Source organism: Ornithorhynchus anatinus, chromosome 5, assembly GCF_004115215.2.
Source record: "Ornithorhynchus anatinus isolate Pmale09 chromosome 5, mOrnAna1.pri.v4, whole genome shotgun sequence".
NCBI lineage: Eukaryota > Metazoa > Chordata > Mammalia > Monotremata > Ornithorhynchidae > Ornithorhynchus > Ornithorhynchus anatinus.
Window position 1 is genome coordinate 109242332 of NC_041732.1, and position 17245 is coordinate 109259576.

At 44.0% G+C, this 17245-nt stretch overlaps 1 protein-coding gene across 1 annotated transcript in view; it reads left to right on the forward strand.

The window, feature by feature from the left end:
- The window catches only part of EBF2 (EBF transcription factor 2), a 214991-nt gene that overhangs the window by 178958 nt on the left and 18788 nt on the right, over positions 1-17245 (forward strand). The window contains exons 11-14 of the mRNA XM_029066857.1: positions 12171-12259; positions 14093-14158; positions 14574-14751; positions 16907-17092. Of these exons, the coding sequence (XP_028922690.1) occupies positions 12171-12259; positions 14093-14158; positions 14574-14751; positions 16907-17092 (519 nt within the window). The remainder of the gene's footprint in view (positions 1-12170; positions 12260-14092; positions 14159-14573; positions 14752-16906; positions 17093-17245) is intronic.

Sequence of the window (17245 nt, forward strand, 5' to 3'; positions counted from 1 at the left end):
ACAGTAGAAGCTCAATAAATAGAATCAATTGGTTGATTTGATTGAATCATTTTTAATAATTAGGAAAGAGAGCCCAGTTCTTTGCCAATAATATCAAGAGACAGGTTCTTTCATCCTTTTAGTTATCAGTAGTTTTAATCGAGTACCTCCTGTATGCAGAGCACTGAACCAAGTGTCTGCTACATACGGAATGCTACATTAAATCCCTACTGTGTCCAGAGCACTGTACTAGACACTTAAGGGACAAAAGAGAAGAAGTACAAGGCATGATTCCTGCCTGTGAATAATTTACCTTCTCAAGGGGAAGGCAGGCAGGCAGGCAAAACCAAATACTCTGTAGTAGAGTGTGATGGTAGAAATAAATGAAAAACAGGTAAAAAAAAAAATCACTAATGAATGACCCAACAGAGAAGTGCACAAGAATGCTAAAATGTCTGAGGAAAGGCCCGGTGAGAAAGATAGGAGAATTGGCCAGAGAACGTCTCAATCAATCAATGGTATATTTTAAAAAAATTGGCATTTGTTAAACACTTACTATGTGCCAGGCACTGTACTAAGAGCTTGGGAGAGTACAATAAAATAGAGTTTGTAAGACACAATCCCTGCCTTGTAGGAGCTTACAGTCTGGTGGGGAAGACAGATGTTAAAGTAAATTTCAGATCAGAGAAGCAAAAGATAACAAAGCTATGTACACAAGTACTGTGGAGCTGGGGTGGGTCGGGGAGTGGCCGATGGTGGTGAGTATCAAAATGCTTGAGGGTCACAGACCCAAGTTTATAGGTGATGCAGAAGGGAGGATGGATAGGAGAAATGAGGGGTTATTCAGGGAAGGCCTCTTGGACAAGATGTGATTTTAGGAGAGCTTCGAAGATGGAGAAAGTTCTATTCTGTCAGATACGAAGCAGGAGAGAGCTCCTGTAGGAGGTAACATTTTAAATGGTTTTTGGAGGAGCGTAATTTGGTGAGGTGGGAAGGAGGGGTGTTCTGGGGGCCGGGGGGGAATAGGTGCTTTTTGGAGTTATGGTGAAGGGAGAAGAGGTATATTGGTCCCTCACAATGGCACTGTGACAGGGCCCAGCCTTGCAGTGCACAGATATGACTCAACACGCACTCTACAGGGCCATTGGAAAATGTCACCATCGTGGTCTGCATTTTCCAAGGAAAGTTCTGGGTCTCCCCTTCCTCTATGTGCACGTAAGACTACTGCTCTGCTTCCAGCTGCTGCTCCTTCTTGGGAAGGGCAGTCCAGACTCTTGGAAGGAGCTGGAATTTTATTTCCCATAAAGAAAGGGGCCCGGGAAGTTTGGTGCCCCATGACGGGAGAATAGAGTTTATCCTAACTCATTCAGAATTCTTTCCTTCATTACAGCTTACTGCATTCTTTTTGTTTCACTGGAATTGCTTTTGGAACCTGACTTTGGTTACGTCACCTTACCCTAGTGGGTTTTCTTTTTATTGAGAAGTTCTTATCGTAAACATTTGTATAAACTCCTCTCCTTTTCTCTCTCTGCGGGAACCTCCTCTCCTAACAATGGCAGTATAGATGTGAGAGAATCCAGGGAGGACAGTATTGGAGTTGTGGAGCAAACTTGATCTTCAGACTGTTCAGTGGTTGCCCATCTTTTAATACTAATAGTTATTATTATTATACTTGTTAAGCACTCACTGTAAGTCAAGAATGGTTCTGAGCACTCGGGTAGATACAAGATAATCAAGTTGGACACAGTCCCTGTCCCACATGGGGCTCACAGTCTAAGTAGGAGGGAGTAGGATTTAATCCCCAATTTACAGATGAAGAAATTGAGGCATGGAGAAGTGAAGCCTCTAGACTGTAAACTTGTCTCCAGACTGAAGCTTGTTGTGGGCAGGGAATGTGTCTACCAACTCTGTTTTATTGTACGCCACCCCCCCAAGCACTTAGTATAGTGATCTGCACAGTAAGCACTTGCTAAGTAGCATTGATTGATGAGTGATTAATTGATAGACAGGGTAATAATGATAATGATAATTGTGGGTTTTTTTAAGCACTTAATAAAGTACTGCCAAGCACTGTAATAATAATAGTAATGTTGGTATTTGTTAAGTGCTTACTATGTGCAGAGCACTGTTCTAAGCGCTGGGGCAGATTCAGGGTAATCAGTTTGTCCCATGTGAGGCTCACAGATAATCCCCATTTTACAGATGAGGTAACTGAGGCACAGAGAAGTTAAGTGACTTGCCCACAGTCACACAGCTGACAAGTGGCAGATCCGGGAGTCGAACCCATGACCTCTGATTCCGAAGCCCACGCTCTTTTCACTGAGCCACACTGCTTCTCCAATAATGTTGGTATTTGTTAAGCGCTTACTATGTGCAAAGCACTGTTCTAAGAGACACAGGAGAATCAGGTTGTCCCACGTGGGGCTCACAGTCTTAATCCCCATTTTACAGATGAGGTAACTGAGGCACAGAGAAGTGAAGTGACTTGCCCACAGTCATACAGCTGACAAGTGGCAGAGCCAGGATTTGAACCCAAGACCTCTGACTCCAAAGCCTGTGCTCTTTCCACTGAGCCACACACTGTACTAAGTGCTGGGGTAGATACAAGATCATTAGGTTCCACATGGGGCTAACATTCTAAGTACATGGGAAAACAGGTATAGAATCCCCATTCTGCAGAAGAGGGAACTGAGTCACAGAGAAGTTGTGACACCCAAGCAAGCAGAGTACAGCAGGCAAGTGGCAGAGATGGGATTAGAATCCAGAGCCTCAATATGTGGTATGGTTTAGGGGCCTATGTGCCTGGACTAAAATATCTCTTATGCTCCTTTGAAGTCTTTTTTTAATTCATATTCCTATTGTATTAATTGGGAAACTGAGGCACTAATAGATGAAGAGATTGACTGAAAGTCATTTGGTAGATGAGTGACAGAGCTGATATTACAATTTGGAATTCATATTATTTAAAGTGATCCTTAAGCCCTTCTATCTTGCTTCAAAAGCAGTGTGTAAGATTGGACCAGAAAAAGATCATAAAGGTTGAGTTTTGATACCTTTTTGAAGGACATTCCCAAAGTCCTGAGGAAGAAAAGAGGACCTAACTCTGGCCCAGAACCTTTTTATACTGGTTTATACTAACTGTGGTATTTGTTAAGCACTTTCTATATTGCAAGCATGGTACTAAACACTGGGATAGATAGAAGATAATCGGGTTGGGCACAGTCCCTGTCTCACATGGGGCTCACAGTCTAGGAGGGTGTTTAATGGGTGTTTAATCCCCATTTTACAAATGAGGAAACCTAAGGTCCAGAGAAGTCAAGGAACTTGCCCAAGGCAACACAGTAGGCAAGTGATAGAGTCGGGATTAGAACCCAGGTCTCCTGGTTCCCAGGCTCGTGCTCTTTCCACTAGGCCTTGGTGCTTCTGTGCATGGTTAAGGAAAGACCAAAAAGAGATTTGGACATGTGAGGGTCTGATGTGATACATGTTGGGGTAGAGGATGCAGGGAGACAGAACATGATGAGAGGGTGGTGGTGGACCCCTCCAGGCTCCTTCATCTTTTTAGAAATGGTGTCTTATATCTGCAAAGTCAGGAAGGAAAACAGAAAGAAAAATGCCCCAGCATGGTAGTACAGGTGGCTCAGGAGATTGGAAGGACTAGACAATGTCTAATGGTGGTACTTATTCAGGGCTTACCAGGGGCCAGGCACTGTACTAAGCCCTGGGGTGGATACTAGCAATTTGGGTTGGGCACAGTCCCTGTCCTACATGAGGCCCACAGTCTTAATCACCATTTTATAATAATGATAATTACTATTATTATCATTACAGTACTTGTTAAGCACTAACTATGTGCCAAGCACCATTATAAGCTCTGGGGTAGATACAAGTTAATCAGGTTGGACCCAGGCCCTGGTCCACATGGGGCTCACACTCTTAATCCCCATTTTACAGATGAGGTAACTGAGGCCCAGAGAAGTTAAGTGACTTACCCAAGGTCACAAAGGAGGCAAGTGACCGAGCCGGGATTAGAAACCTGGTCCTTCTGACCCCTGGGCCCAAGCTCCATCCACTGGGCCACGCAGCTTTGTAGTCAAGGGGTTTGCTGGATCAATCAGTCAATCAGTGAATGGTATTTACTCAGTGATTACTATGTGCCCAGCACTGTACTACAATTGGAAGAATACAACAAAATAGAGCTGGTAGACACTATCCTTGCCTATCCCTAGGGAGCTAACCATTTGTAAGGAGAGACAGTCATTAAATAAATTACAGATAGGGGAAATAGTTGAGTATAAAAATATTTACGTTAAGTACTGTGGAGCTGGAGAGAGTGTATCAAAGTGTTTAAGGGGTACACGGCCGAGTGCATTGTTGCTGCAGAAGGGAGGGCGGGGAGGGGAAATGAGGGCTGGATCAGTCAGCTGGACCTCTGGATGGATGTGATGGGAAGTTGACACCTAAGGTGGGGGTCCTGAGGCCCACGTGAAACCAGCTGGTGGTCCCCACCGGACCCACTGAGTGAGCACTCATCTGACAAGGAGAACTAATTACTGGACGAGAGGGCGTCTCCGTCCAACGGCTGAAGACTGAGGAGCCCCTGGAGATGCCGGAGTTGACTGTTCTGAAATCTGAGCGGAATCCTAGCACAGGCTGCTGTGAGCCACCCTGGCTTGGCAGATAAATAGAACTGACAAGTCTCGCTGTGTTTCCTGAGGGAAGGAAAATGGTGAGGGGATGAGAGATCCATCAGGGAAGGCTTCCTGGAGGAGAAGTAATTTCAGGAGAGCTTTGAAGATGGAGAGTGTGCTGGTCTGTCAGATGTGAAGGGAGAGGGAGCTCCAGGCAGGAGGGAGGGCTTGAGAGAAGAGCTGGTAGCCAGAGAGAGGAGGGCAGGGCTCCTCAAATGCAGACAACTGTGGAACAGTGGGGGTATTGAATGATTTTTAGCAGACAACACCAACAACTGGCCAAAACAAACAAGCTCTGCAAGTGAGAGATAAGGAGTCCTGAAGAATTGGAGGCAGAGCCACTGTGTGGGCCAGATTAGTGTTGGTTCTTTCAAAGAAGCATTTCAGGAAGAGTCAGGGATCGAAAGCCACTCCCACTCCTCTCCCTTTATCTGAAAATCTCCATCCCCAAAGCCTGTGAGGCCCCACCTTAATAGGTCTGGCCCCACTAGGTTGCTCTTACCTGGTGTAATTAGACAGAATTGAGTAATCAATTCCCTTAGGTTGCTGCTGCCAAGAGTTGCAAAAACAACATCCAGGCTCTGAAAATAATATGTTTTCTTCGCACCTTTGACATCACAGGTCTGTTTTTCTCACAGCAAGGTTTTATAGGGAGCAGTTTACTGCTGCTTAAGGAAGTGAAAGGTTAGTATTTATGTATCCACAGTCTCATTAACGAGAGTACAATCTTGCACATTGGGTCTCTGAAGAAGGCACTGATGGTTCTTTCCATCATATAGCCCCTTAGGTTTCTATTCATGAGCTTTCCCCATGGAAACATATAATGGACACATTTTAAAGAAATGGAGCTTTTCTCTAGCACTATTTACAAGGCCCTTCAAAATTTTTTATGGTGGTCATGTTTCACAGTGGACCTGGGATAGGGGTCACTGCCATAGGTCCATTTAACAGCTGAGAAAAACGAGGTCTGAAGTAGTAAAACTAAGAGGGTGCAAGGTTACAAACTGCATTGGTGGATTGCATCAACAGAACTAGAACTTACAACCTTTTAGCTTCTGAGGTGGGGTTGAGTCCACTGAACTACACTGTCCTATCTCTGCTGATTCTGCTAAATGTTAGCAAACTCCTCTCTAACACAATAGCCAGTTTATGGGAATGTCCTGAGTTTGGAAGAGTGAGGAGACCACAAATCCAGTTACTATGTTAGCCACCGCTGAGGGGCTGAGACTAAAAGGCCTGAAAAAGGGTTAGGTGTGCTTCTCCCCTCTTTACCCAAGAACAATCCACTCATAACAATCCAACTGTCAATAAACGTGCCTGAATAATTCAGGCTGGGGACCTCTGCAATGATTTTTGTCATGATGACTGACCTCTAGCATGCTTCTAGAAGCAGTGTAAGTGTAATGTGATTGGAAGAGCAACATTGGCAACAGCCAATCACATGAAGCAGCGTGGCTCAGTGGAAAGAGCACGGGCTTTGGAGTCAGAGGTCATGAGTTCGAATCCAGGCTCTGCCACTTGTCAGCTGTGTGACTGTGGGCAAGTCACTTAACTTCTCTGTGCCTCAGTTACCTCATCTGTAAAATGGGGATTAAGACTGTGAGCCCCATGTGGGACAATCTGATTCCCCTGTGTCTCTTAGAACAGTGCTTTGCACATAGTAAGCGCTTAACAAATACCAACATTATTGGAGAAGCAGTGTGGCTCAGTGAAAAGAGCATGGGCTTCGGAATCAGAGGTCATGGGTTCGACTCCCGGCTCTGCCACTTGTCAGCTGTGTGACTGTGGGCAAGTCACTTAACTTCTCTGTGCCTCAGTTACCTCATCTGTAAAATGGGGATTATCTGTGAGCCTCACATGGGACAAACTGATTACCCTGTATCTGCCCCAGCGCTTAGAACAGTGCTCTGCACATAGTAAGCACTTAACAAATACCAACATTATTATTATTATTAACACAAATGTCAGAGACCCCCGGAATGAGGTTGTAGGTGGCCTTCATGCCAAGTGCTGGTTAGGGGTTGATCTAGTTAGCCAGATTTGGTACTGGCCCAGGCCATTTTCAAGATCTGGTCACATGACTCGGAGGCACTTTTCCTATGCCTTTTTTTTTGCTTAGTCTCCACGTGATTTAAAGACAATTTCCCCTCTGTACATTTTCCTCCTGGGAACAACCACGTGCTACAGCCAACTTACAGCTCTCGTAATTTCATCCTGGCAGCCTAAACTGGGACCTTCACTGCAGGACTTCTGCCTAGCCATTGACTACCTCACTACCTGCCTCAACTTCCCCATGTGCAGGCAGGAGTGCTCCTGCCCTCACCCACCTTTGCAGGATGCCCTCTGAGAACTGATGAAGGCCACTCAAAAGCCAGGTCCAATAACAGTATCAAGTATTGTCCAGCCACACCATAAAACCTACCATTTTGTAACAAGGATCAGGGTTGGTGGGTCATGGCAGTAGCTAAGCCTGGACTGATGAAAAGTGAGAGCATGGTTAGTTGAAATCCATAGAACATCCAATCCCCAAATTTCTTTTTACACAAATACCAGTTTGCTCTGAAATGATGATGAACCTCTAAAATGATTTCTATCACAGAAAACAACATGAGAATTGTACCTTAAAGAAAGTCTTCAGGGGAAAAACCAGACCCTCATAATAATAATGATTGAGCTAAGAGTTAAGCACTTCCTATGTGCCAAGCACTGTACTAAGTGCTGGAGTAGATTCAGGATAATCAAATTGGATTCAGTTTCTGTCCCACATGGGGCTCCCATGTTAAAGTCCCCACATTTCCAGGTGGTGTAGGTAGGTACCCTTCAGGCCCCCAGGACTGATCATCACCTGCTCCAGCTGCTCCCATTGGAGGGCTAGGTGGGGGCACAGTGGTTTCACAATGGTTTCACCCTCCCTACCAAACCGTTAGGCAGGACCCTAACACCTGGACAAATTAAACGATTTCAACTGGTTTTCCCTTTATTTCCCTGCCCTCATTCTGGTGTCTCCAATAATGAGTTGCAGAATGGTCCAGAGACGGCCAGCAGGAGCAGGGAAGGAGCCTGAGCAGAAGGCCTGGATGCTCTTCCGTCCGGATAATCAACCCCCAGATAATAGAGCAGTGATCATATTGGGCTTCAAGGATGCCAAAGGGAACTCGCCTCCTTCTCAAAAACCTTGACTCTGCTGATGACTGAGCTGAGTTCCAATATTAATAGCTCATCTGGTTTGCATTTAACATGGTCGTTTCTCTTTTAAACGGGCTAGCCCTGAAAATCCCATTTAAGAAATGAATCTGTTTTTGAGTTAAAAGCACCCAAATCAAGCATCAAAACCTGGCCCGAGGACAACTGCTCCTACCTCCAAATGGAGCGGGCTTGAACCAACAGCCCTCTTGATATCCTGCGGCTCTACCGAAGTTGCCCCCTGATGGGAAATTCAGATACAGACTTTCAGCAGAAGGGAAGGATGATGGCTCTGTTGTCGGCCCCTGAATGACGGTTCTTCCTCAGCAAACTCGAACAGCTCCTTAATGGCAGCCGGGCAAGCCCAGGGCACTCAGCGATAATATTCTAAATACATATTACCGAGAGCATGTGCGTTCACATCACAGCTCCACTGTGGCATTTAGATTTACCCTTGGAATTTATCTTTCATTTTTACAGTTGTCTCTTTAACTGTGGATATTACTCCCTTCTTCAAACAACCTGACTTGCTGAGGCACTTTTCTTTAAACCAAAGCATAATTAAATATTAAATTAATATTTCATTTAAAATTAAATATCAAAGTCTTCACTATAATCTTTCACTTGTGCAGTTCAGGTACTCTAGTGATATTCTCTTTCCTGTGTCCACAAAGAGAGATTCCACCTCTTAATAATATGTTTACCTTTCATCTTTCTTTCAAATTCCCAAACATGGAACTTTTGCTCCATTAAACTGAATGGAATTTGGGGACTAGTGGGGGGGGGGGGGGGTCATAGATCCATCCATACAGATCACACCTACCAACTCTGTTGTAGTGTAATCTCCCAAGGGCTTAGTACAGTGTTCTGCATACAGTAAGCTCTCAATAAATACCATTGATTGATGGATCCATTGCTTAGTCATTTGAATACTGTTTCTCGATGAGGAGAGGTGGCAAAAAGCTTTAACATTTTTGTGCATCCCCATTCCTTTGGATGAACTAATGTTGAGGTCCAGCATCTTTTAAATTTTTTTTCCTTGCACAATAGTTGGGGGTTCCCATTAGTTATTTTTAGTAAGCGCTTTGTTTTATTTTATTTTTTAAAAAAGCACCAAAATCTGACCATGGAAATTCATGTACATTTGTTGGGTCTCAGCTAAATAACCTCAGATTCACAATCAAAAGGAGAAGTGACACATAAGACCAGGGCTCTCAAGAGAATTATTATGAAATCTCAAGGTATTGATGAAAGTTTTTCAAGGCTGATCCAAATGGGATTTAGATTCTGTGGCAGTTGAAATGCGTATTATTAAACTCCTTAAGCAAACCCGAATCACTCCCAGTGGAGGATTAAGACGTTCTATGTATAGCAAAGACTAAATTCTCAGGTCTGGGTTTTCTCTATTGAACTCCCTCTTGATTAGCTTCTGTAATATTTAACTTCTTGCCATGCCATAATTATTTAATAAAAAGTAAATATAAAATATATTTCAGTGGGGATATGACCTTTTACCTTAATGTTACGTTCCCGAAGAAAGGCATAGACAAATAGAGCTTATGGATCAAAGCATAATTCTAATTCACTTTCTGGGTTCACTCTGCCAACATTTCTCTGCTTGAGCCTGTCAAACACATTGCTGGCATGACTTCAGGCAAGCAGCGCTTAAAAAGAGACAAGTGGCCAAGGATAGGTTTCAAACTGGCTCAGAGTAGTAGAGTAGATCTTCTTGTGTCTTAATAATCCAAGGTTTCTTAGTAAATCTTCCCAGGCATTCCTTAGAAAGTCAGCATCTGCTTCTCAATCCAAGGACCAAGATGAGAAAGCCAATTCAGATTCAAGTCACTAAATGGAAAAATAGCCTCAGAGATTACACTCCTCACAAACCTCCAGTGGTTGTCCATCCATCTCCGCATCAAACCGAAGCTCCTTACAATTGGCTTTAAGGCACTCAGTCAGCTCTCTCGCTCCTATCGAACCTCACTGATCTCCCATTATAACAACCCAAACCACGCATTTGGCTCCTTTAGCATCATTCTGCTCACTGTACCTCGATCTCGTCTATCCTGCTACTGACCCCTTGATCAGATCCTCTCTCTGGCCCACAACTCTCTCCCCCTTCATATCTGACAGGCCACCACTCTCCCTATCTTCAAAGCCCTCCTAAAAACACATCTCCCCTAAGAGGATTTCCCTAAATCCTCATTTCCCCCTCCCTCCTTTCTGCACTACCTATGCACTACTGTAAGCTCCTTGAGGGCAGGAATCAGTGTCTACAAACTCTATTGCAATGTGGGCTCTGAAGCATTCAGTACAGTGCTCTGCCCACAGTAAATGCTCAATAAGCACCACCGATTGACTGATTCCCAGGAACTATGCAACTGAAAAGACCTACTCTCAATTCTGCTTGATCTAGGTGAACTTGCAGCCAAGCCACTGCCCTATGCCTGAAGGTGATCTCACTGAAGAGGGTCTGGGCAGGCAGATTCATCATTGCAGCTGCTCCTCCCCCTCACTGGGCACATGTGTTTCTGTCTTGTGGTTAGCGTCTAGGCTGGCTTTTGCAGGGTCTTTCATAAAACCACCCCGATGATAATAACAGAAGCTCATCATTTTGGTTCCCAGTGCACTTTATAATAATTAGGCTACACATGAACAAACTGAGCTGAAGGAACAAAATGAAGTAGCCAAGCCTACTCAGTATAATGTTAGGAAAAATGAGGGATTAGCAGTCCAGCAGCTCAACTGTTTCTTTCATTCAGGGAGGTGGTAGGGCCTAGTGGGAAGAGGATTTTCAGGAGTCCAGGAGTCAGGAGACCCTTTTGCCATCCCGACCCTACCTCCCTCCTCTGGGTGAGCTTGGGCAAGTCACTTAACCTCTATCAGCTTCTATTTCCTCATCTGTAAAATGGAAATCAGATCCTTGTTTGTCCCCCTGCCCTTAGAGTGTGGGTCCCATGTGGAACAGAGAATGTGTCCAATCTGATTATCTCATTTCTACCCCAATGCTTAGCACAGTGCTTGGTTCCACTATAAGCACTTAAGAAAACACCATCATTATTATGAGAGGGTACAGTGGAGTCCAGAAAAGTTACAAATGTGGGTTACATGTTGCTAGATATGGAACCGTATAACACTTTGACATTCCTGAATGTTGGGGTAATCAGAACACTGACCAATTTGATTCACATTAACCTAATGCACACCTATCCTATGACTTGTTAGCTGACATTTACAGGTGAAATAATTGTGATATTTGTGAAGCACTTACTCTGTGCCGAGCACCATATAAATTGTTAGTGTAGATACAAGATAATCACATAATGGGGCTCACAGTCTATCTAGGAGGAGGAACAGGTATTGATTCCCCATTTTGCAGAGGAGGGAACTCAGGAACAGAGAAGCTAGGTGACTTGCCGAAGGTCACCCAGCAGGTAAGTGGCGGAGCTGGGATTAAACCCATGTCCTCTGACTCCTAGGCCAGTGCTCTTTCCAGTAGCCCATGTTGCTCCCTCTAGACTGTAAGCTCATTGTGGGAGATGAATGTGCCTATTATATTGTCCCCTCCCAAGTGTTTACTACAGTGCTCTGCACACAGTAAAGTGATCAATAAATGCGAATGATGGACTAAATATGATTGAATGACTGACTCCTCTAAAGCCATAAATTCTAGCTGTGTTTCTTTATGAGGGGGTGTCATAATAATAATAATGATGTTATTTGTTAAGCACATACTGTGTGCCAAGCACTGTTGTAAGCACCTGGGTGGGGGAATACAAGGTAATCGGTAATCAGGCTGTCCCATTTCGGACTCACCGTCTTAATCCCCATTTTACAGATGAGATAACTGAGGCACAGAGAAGTTAAGTGACTTGCCCAAAGTCACACAGCTGACGATTGTCAGAGCCAGGATTAGAACCCATGACCTCTGACTCCCAAGCTCATGCTCTTTCTACTGAGCCACACTGCTTCTCACTCCTTCTCGCTGCTGGATCATACAATCCAACCTTAGGAAAAAGTGACTACAGTCTCCTACGGTCTCTTAACAATGTTTATCAGGGAGTAGACTGGCATAGAGAAGATGTTCAGCATGAGGTCTAATGTGGCAGTTGGGATTGGCTGATTGGTAAAGTGCACACAGCCCAGAGGACACAGGAAACACTCTGGTCCTTCATCATCACCAAGAATCAACCACTTGATTGAATTTAGCAAGCTGCCACTGAGTCCTGGATCCTAGATTCAGAAGTTTTTTCTTTGTGTACTAGATGGATCGCAATGAAAAGCATTGGCTTATGCCCAGGGACTTTTGTTTTGCAGCACTGAATGAGCCCACCATAGATTACGGCTTCCAGAGACTCCAGAAAGTAATTCCACGGCACCCTGGTGACCCTGAGAGATTAGCAAAGGTAAGCAATTCTGGAAGTGACTCAGAGAGAATGCCTTTCTGGATTTTAACTCAATTATATTGACCCCCAAACTGGAACCCCCACAAACCCATATTTCCCCCTCCCCCGAGCAACACACACACACACACACACACACACACACAGAGTAAATGTCACTAAGACTTACAAAACTTTCATTCATTCAATAGTCTTTATTGAGTGCTTACTATGTGCAGAGCACTGTACTAAGCGCTTGGAATGAACAAGTCGGCAACAGATAGAGACAGTCCCTGCCGTTTGACGGGCTTACAGTCTAATCGGGGGAGATGGAGTCTAATCGGGGGAGACGGAGTGAAACTTCACTTCAGTTTTCCACTGCATATAGAGGTAGGATAAATGCTGAGTGTTTATTAACCCCAGGTGAATTGCCTCACCCTGTTTTCCCAAAGAACTATGCACCCTTCTTTTAGGATAATTGGGAGGTCCTTATCTTAAAACAAGGCACACCATTCTGCTGGGAATTGCACCTGTTGATGAAAGTGACACTAAGTGAGAGTCACTAAGACAGCAAATCAAGTGACACCCATGTGGGACAGGGACTGCATCTGTCCTGATATTGTTGTGACTAACTCAGCACTTAGAAAGTGCTTGACACATAGTAAATTCTTAACAAACATTACATTGCCATTATTATTATAAGTATTATTATTTCATATTGCAGAATATGGTTATTGGAACAAAAGCTTCCCAACATCCAGACTGGCCCCAACCTGTCCTCTCTCCCCATCTTGCTGTTTTGTATCATAGGGTTCATTTCTCCCAAATTTAAATGGGTTTTTGGTCCGGCACTCCTCCTGGAAGATCATGTCCTAACCTCCACTGCTTCAACACCATCCTAAAGTCCTTAGAGACAAGCAATCCCTTAAGGAGGGGGAAAAGGGTTTTTAATCGAATGGTGTGCTACAATTTGAAGCTATATGCTTTAAAAAGACTCAGGCAAATGGCCTTGGCTCAGTATTTTAGTTTTATTGAATTAATCATTGCATATCATGAAATTTCAGCAGAATGATGATCTTAAGGTTTCCCCAAAAATATTTGAATAATTAAAGATTTGGAATCTTAGATATTTGGGTGCTACAGTGATAGCTTACTTTTCTCTGAGCTGTGAGTAAAATTGAAATGTAACAATTGCTTCTACAAAGCCCTAAATTTTCCTATTAAAAAGAACAAATCCATGATATAATCATCATAAAGTAGGTTAGTAGCAATTTAAAGGGATGAAAGAAAGTAAGCAGATGGCTAGAACAAGGAGAGGAAAGGGTTACTGATTACACTCTCTCTCCGATAGAAACTAACAAGAGAAAGTTATTGAAATAATTCATCTTTATTGGAAACAAATTTCTCACAAGGCATGTCCAAAATGATTTCAGAACTCTGGATAGCTCCCCAGCAAGAGACTGAAACTCAGGTCAATCAATCATCAGAGAAACATATGACTTATCTTATGGATAGGGAAACTTTGGGGGAAAAGGCTACCAGTTATTTCCACCCAGACATGCACCTATTCAATTCCTACCATGCTTGGCTTCTGGAGAGCACTTCTAAGGCATGTCAGCAAAGATGCTCACAAAAGTGCACTATAGCATGTGATACACACATGCACACACATATCAGGAGATTAATACTATGAACCTAAAGCAATTCCCTAAATATTTCTGGGCTGATAAATGATCAATTTTCTTCAGTCAACACCCTAAATATGTGCCCACAGACCAACACGTGCCAAGAATAATTCTCCTTTCTGTCATCCTACCCTTTAATACCAAGTGGCCCCTTTCCCTTTCTCTCTTCCAGGAAATGCTATTGAAAAGAGCGGCAGATCTAGTGGAAGCCCTCTATGGAACACCCCACAATAACCAGGTTTGAAAGCATTGCCAACAGAAGTTCCCACTTTTCTTCCACTCTCCCCATTGTAGCTTTTGAATCTGACATTTGCTAGGAGTGCTAACCAGTGACAGAGTAGTCTGGTGGAAAGAGCATGGGACTGGGAGTCAGGACACTCGGGTTCTAGTCCCAGCTCTATGACTGACCTGCTGGGTGACCTTGGGAAGGCAAAACTTCTCTGGGCTTCAATTTCCTCATCTGTAAAATGGGGATAAGGTCCCTGAATCTCACTTCCTCTCAGACTGTGATCCCCATGTGGGGCAGGGACTATGTTCAATTGGATTACCCAGTATCTACCCTAACACCCAGCACAGTGCTTGGAAGAGAATAAGCGATTAATACGAACCATAATGAACCAAATAGCCCCACTAACTCATGGATCATTCTATAGGACATAATCCTGAAGCGAGCTGCCGACATTGCTGAAGCTCTCTACAGTGTCCCCAGAAACCCCAGCCAGATACCCACTTTGTCCAGCTCCCCAGCTCACAGTGGCATGATGGGAATCAACTCCTATGGTAGCCAGCTAGGGGTCAGCATCTCGGAGTCAACACAAGGGAACAACCAAGGTAATGACTTCTTGACAGGACTGAGGCAGGCTGACACTAAGAGTCTGATGCTTTAGGGCTATGAATTGATGACTGAGTCCCGTCACTGGACAGGAAATGTTCCCTAGAGAAGAAATAAAGTCACAGATTTGACCAATTCTCTCACTGCTGGGTGGTATTAATGAAAATATTGTTATATAAAGTTGGGCTCTGGTTAGGGAGCTTTTGGGATTGCCTGCATTGGACATCTTGAAGAGCAGGACTAATAGTCATAATTTGAAAGGTTTAGTTACAGAGTCATCATAAAACTATTTTCCTGAAACCTTTTCCCTGATCAAATAGAAGTTTACTTGGATTGGACTGGGGACTGGTAAAAGTTCACTTAGGTTGGACGTCTGGTGCCAAACGACAGTTCACTTGGATTAGATTGGTGATGGGTGACAGTCCACTTGGATTGGACTAGTTCACTTGACCTGGACTGGTGACGAGTGACAGATCAGATGGATTGGACTAGCGATGGGTGACAGGTCACCTGGATTGGACTGGTGACAGGTGATAGTTCACTTGAATGGAGCTGGTAATGGAAAACAGTTCACTTGGATTGGATTAGTAATGGATGATATTTCACTTGGATTGGAATAATGATGGCTAAGAGTTCACTTGGATTGGACTGTGACTGGCGACAGTTCACTTAAATGGACTAGTTTCAACTCACTTGGACTGGATTGGTGAGCAGTTGCCAAAAGGATGTCTTTGCATTTCTGTAGATGAAGTGGATCCACACTTGAAATAATACCAAATTAGATCTCTCCCAGTTTCTGATCAAATTTGCCTAATGCATAAGTATGTAGTTCTGAATTTATGAGGATAGGTAAACATGCATAGATTTAACATAAACAAAGCAGAAACTTCTTATTTTGGATATATCTGATGATTAATGCATCAGGGTGAGTACCAATCATTAATACTTCGTTAACCTCTACATTTTGGGGAGCTGAAACTACTCAGGTCCCTGGCATAGTCCCTTTGCTGACTTCTTTTCTGATCTCAAAGTAGAAATGACTGGATCATCCAGGATTTCCTGCTCAAATTGGTTGCCTCAGGTCATCAGGATAGAACTCCTCATTCTTCAAGTCACCAAATTTAACCAATTGGAGTATTGCATGAGAGTGAAAGAGACATAGCCAGCCATCATTCCTGATGGGATACTCCAGAACCCAGAATGAGGCATAAGGAAAAGAGATCAATCGATCAGTAGTATTATACTGAGTGCCTACTCTCAGCAGACTACTATGCTAAGCACTTGGCCAAGTATATTATAGTAGTCATGATCTCTGTCCTCAAGGAGCTTACAGTCTACTGTGTGCAGAGCACTGTACTAGGCACTTGGAAGAGTACAATTGGCTAATTAGACACAATCCCTGACCTCGAGGACTTTATATTCTAATGGGGTGACTTTCCTTTGTGTCAGAGGCATTAGGGTGACTTGATTCCATTTGGCTCCTCCTGTCTTTTTTTCATGTAGGGATTATCCTTGGCTAAAATATGTCGATTCATGGATAGCGGGTTAACTGAGAAACAGTGTGGCCTGATGGAAAAAGCCCGGGTTTGGGAGTCAGAGAACCTGGGTTCTAATCCCAGCTCTAACACTTGCCTGCTGTATGACCCTGGGCAAATCAATTAACTTCTCTGTGCTTCAGTTTTCCCAACTGTAAAATGGAGATTCAATACTTGTTCTCCCTCTTACTTAGACTCTGGGTCCTATGTGGGGCAAGGACTGTGTCCAACCCGATTTTATTATATCTACCCAGTGCTTAGTACAGTGCTTGGTACATATAGTAAGTGCTTAACAAACACCACTGTTATTATGTAGATTCATAGACTGTTACTTGTTTAGCTGGTGTGCAGATTCAGTTACTTGGGTAGGGGGAGTGTAAATTCACAGGCAATTAATCTAGGTAGCTGGGCTATAGGCTCACAGTTATCTTGATACAAGGAATGCGGGTTCTCAGGGATTTAGTTACCTGGAAACCCAGTGTATAGATTCACAGACAGTTAGCTACTTGGGAAGGTGGATCACTGCATTGGCCTCAGAAGCCAGGAAATTCTCCCCAGGAAATATGCAGTCGAGCCCTGCCTGGGCCTTCGTTCCCTTTGACTTTCTTTTTTTCTGCAGGCTACATCCGCAACACCAGCAGCATCTCTCCACGTGGCTACTCCTCCAGCTCAACACCTCAACAGTCTAATTACAGTACCTCCAGCAACAGCATGAATGGGTACAGCAATGTCCCCATGTCCAATCTGGGGGTCCCAGGGTCACCAGGGTTCATCAACGGCTCACCCACAGGCTCTCCCTATGGAAGTAAGTTCCCCACTGCCCTGCCGCTGCTGTTTCTCTAGCATTCCCCTTAGCTGCTGGCCCAATGCCTGGCTGTTGTTAGCTCAGAACAGTACCTCCTGAGGGGAGGCCAGGGGAGGGGCAAGAATGCAGTGAATGGCTTCATTGAAGAAGGGA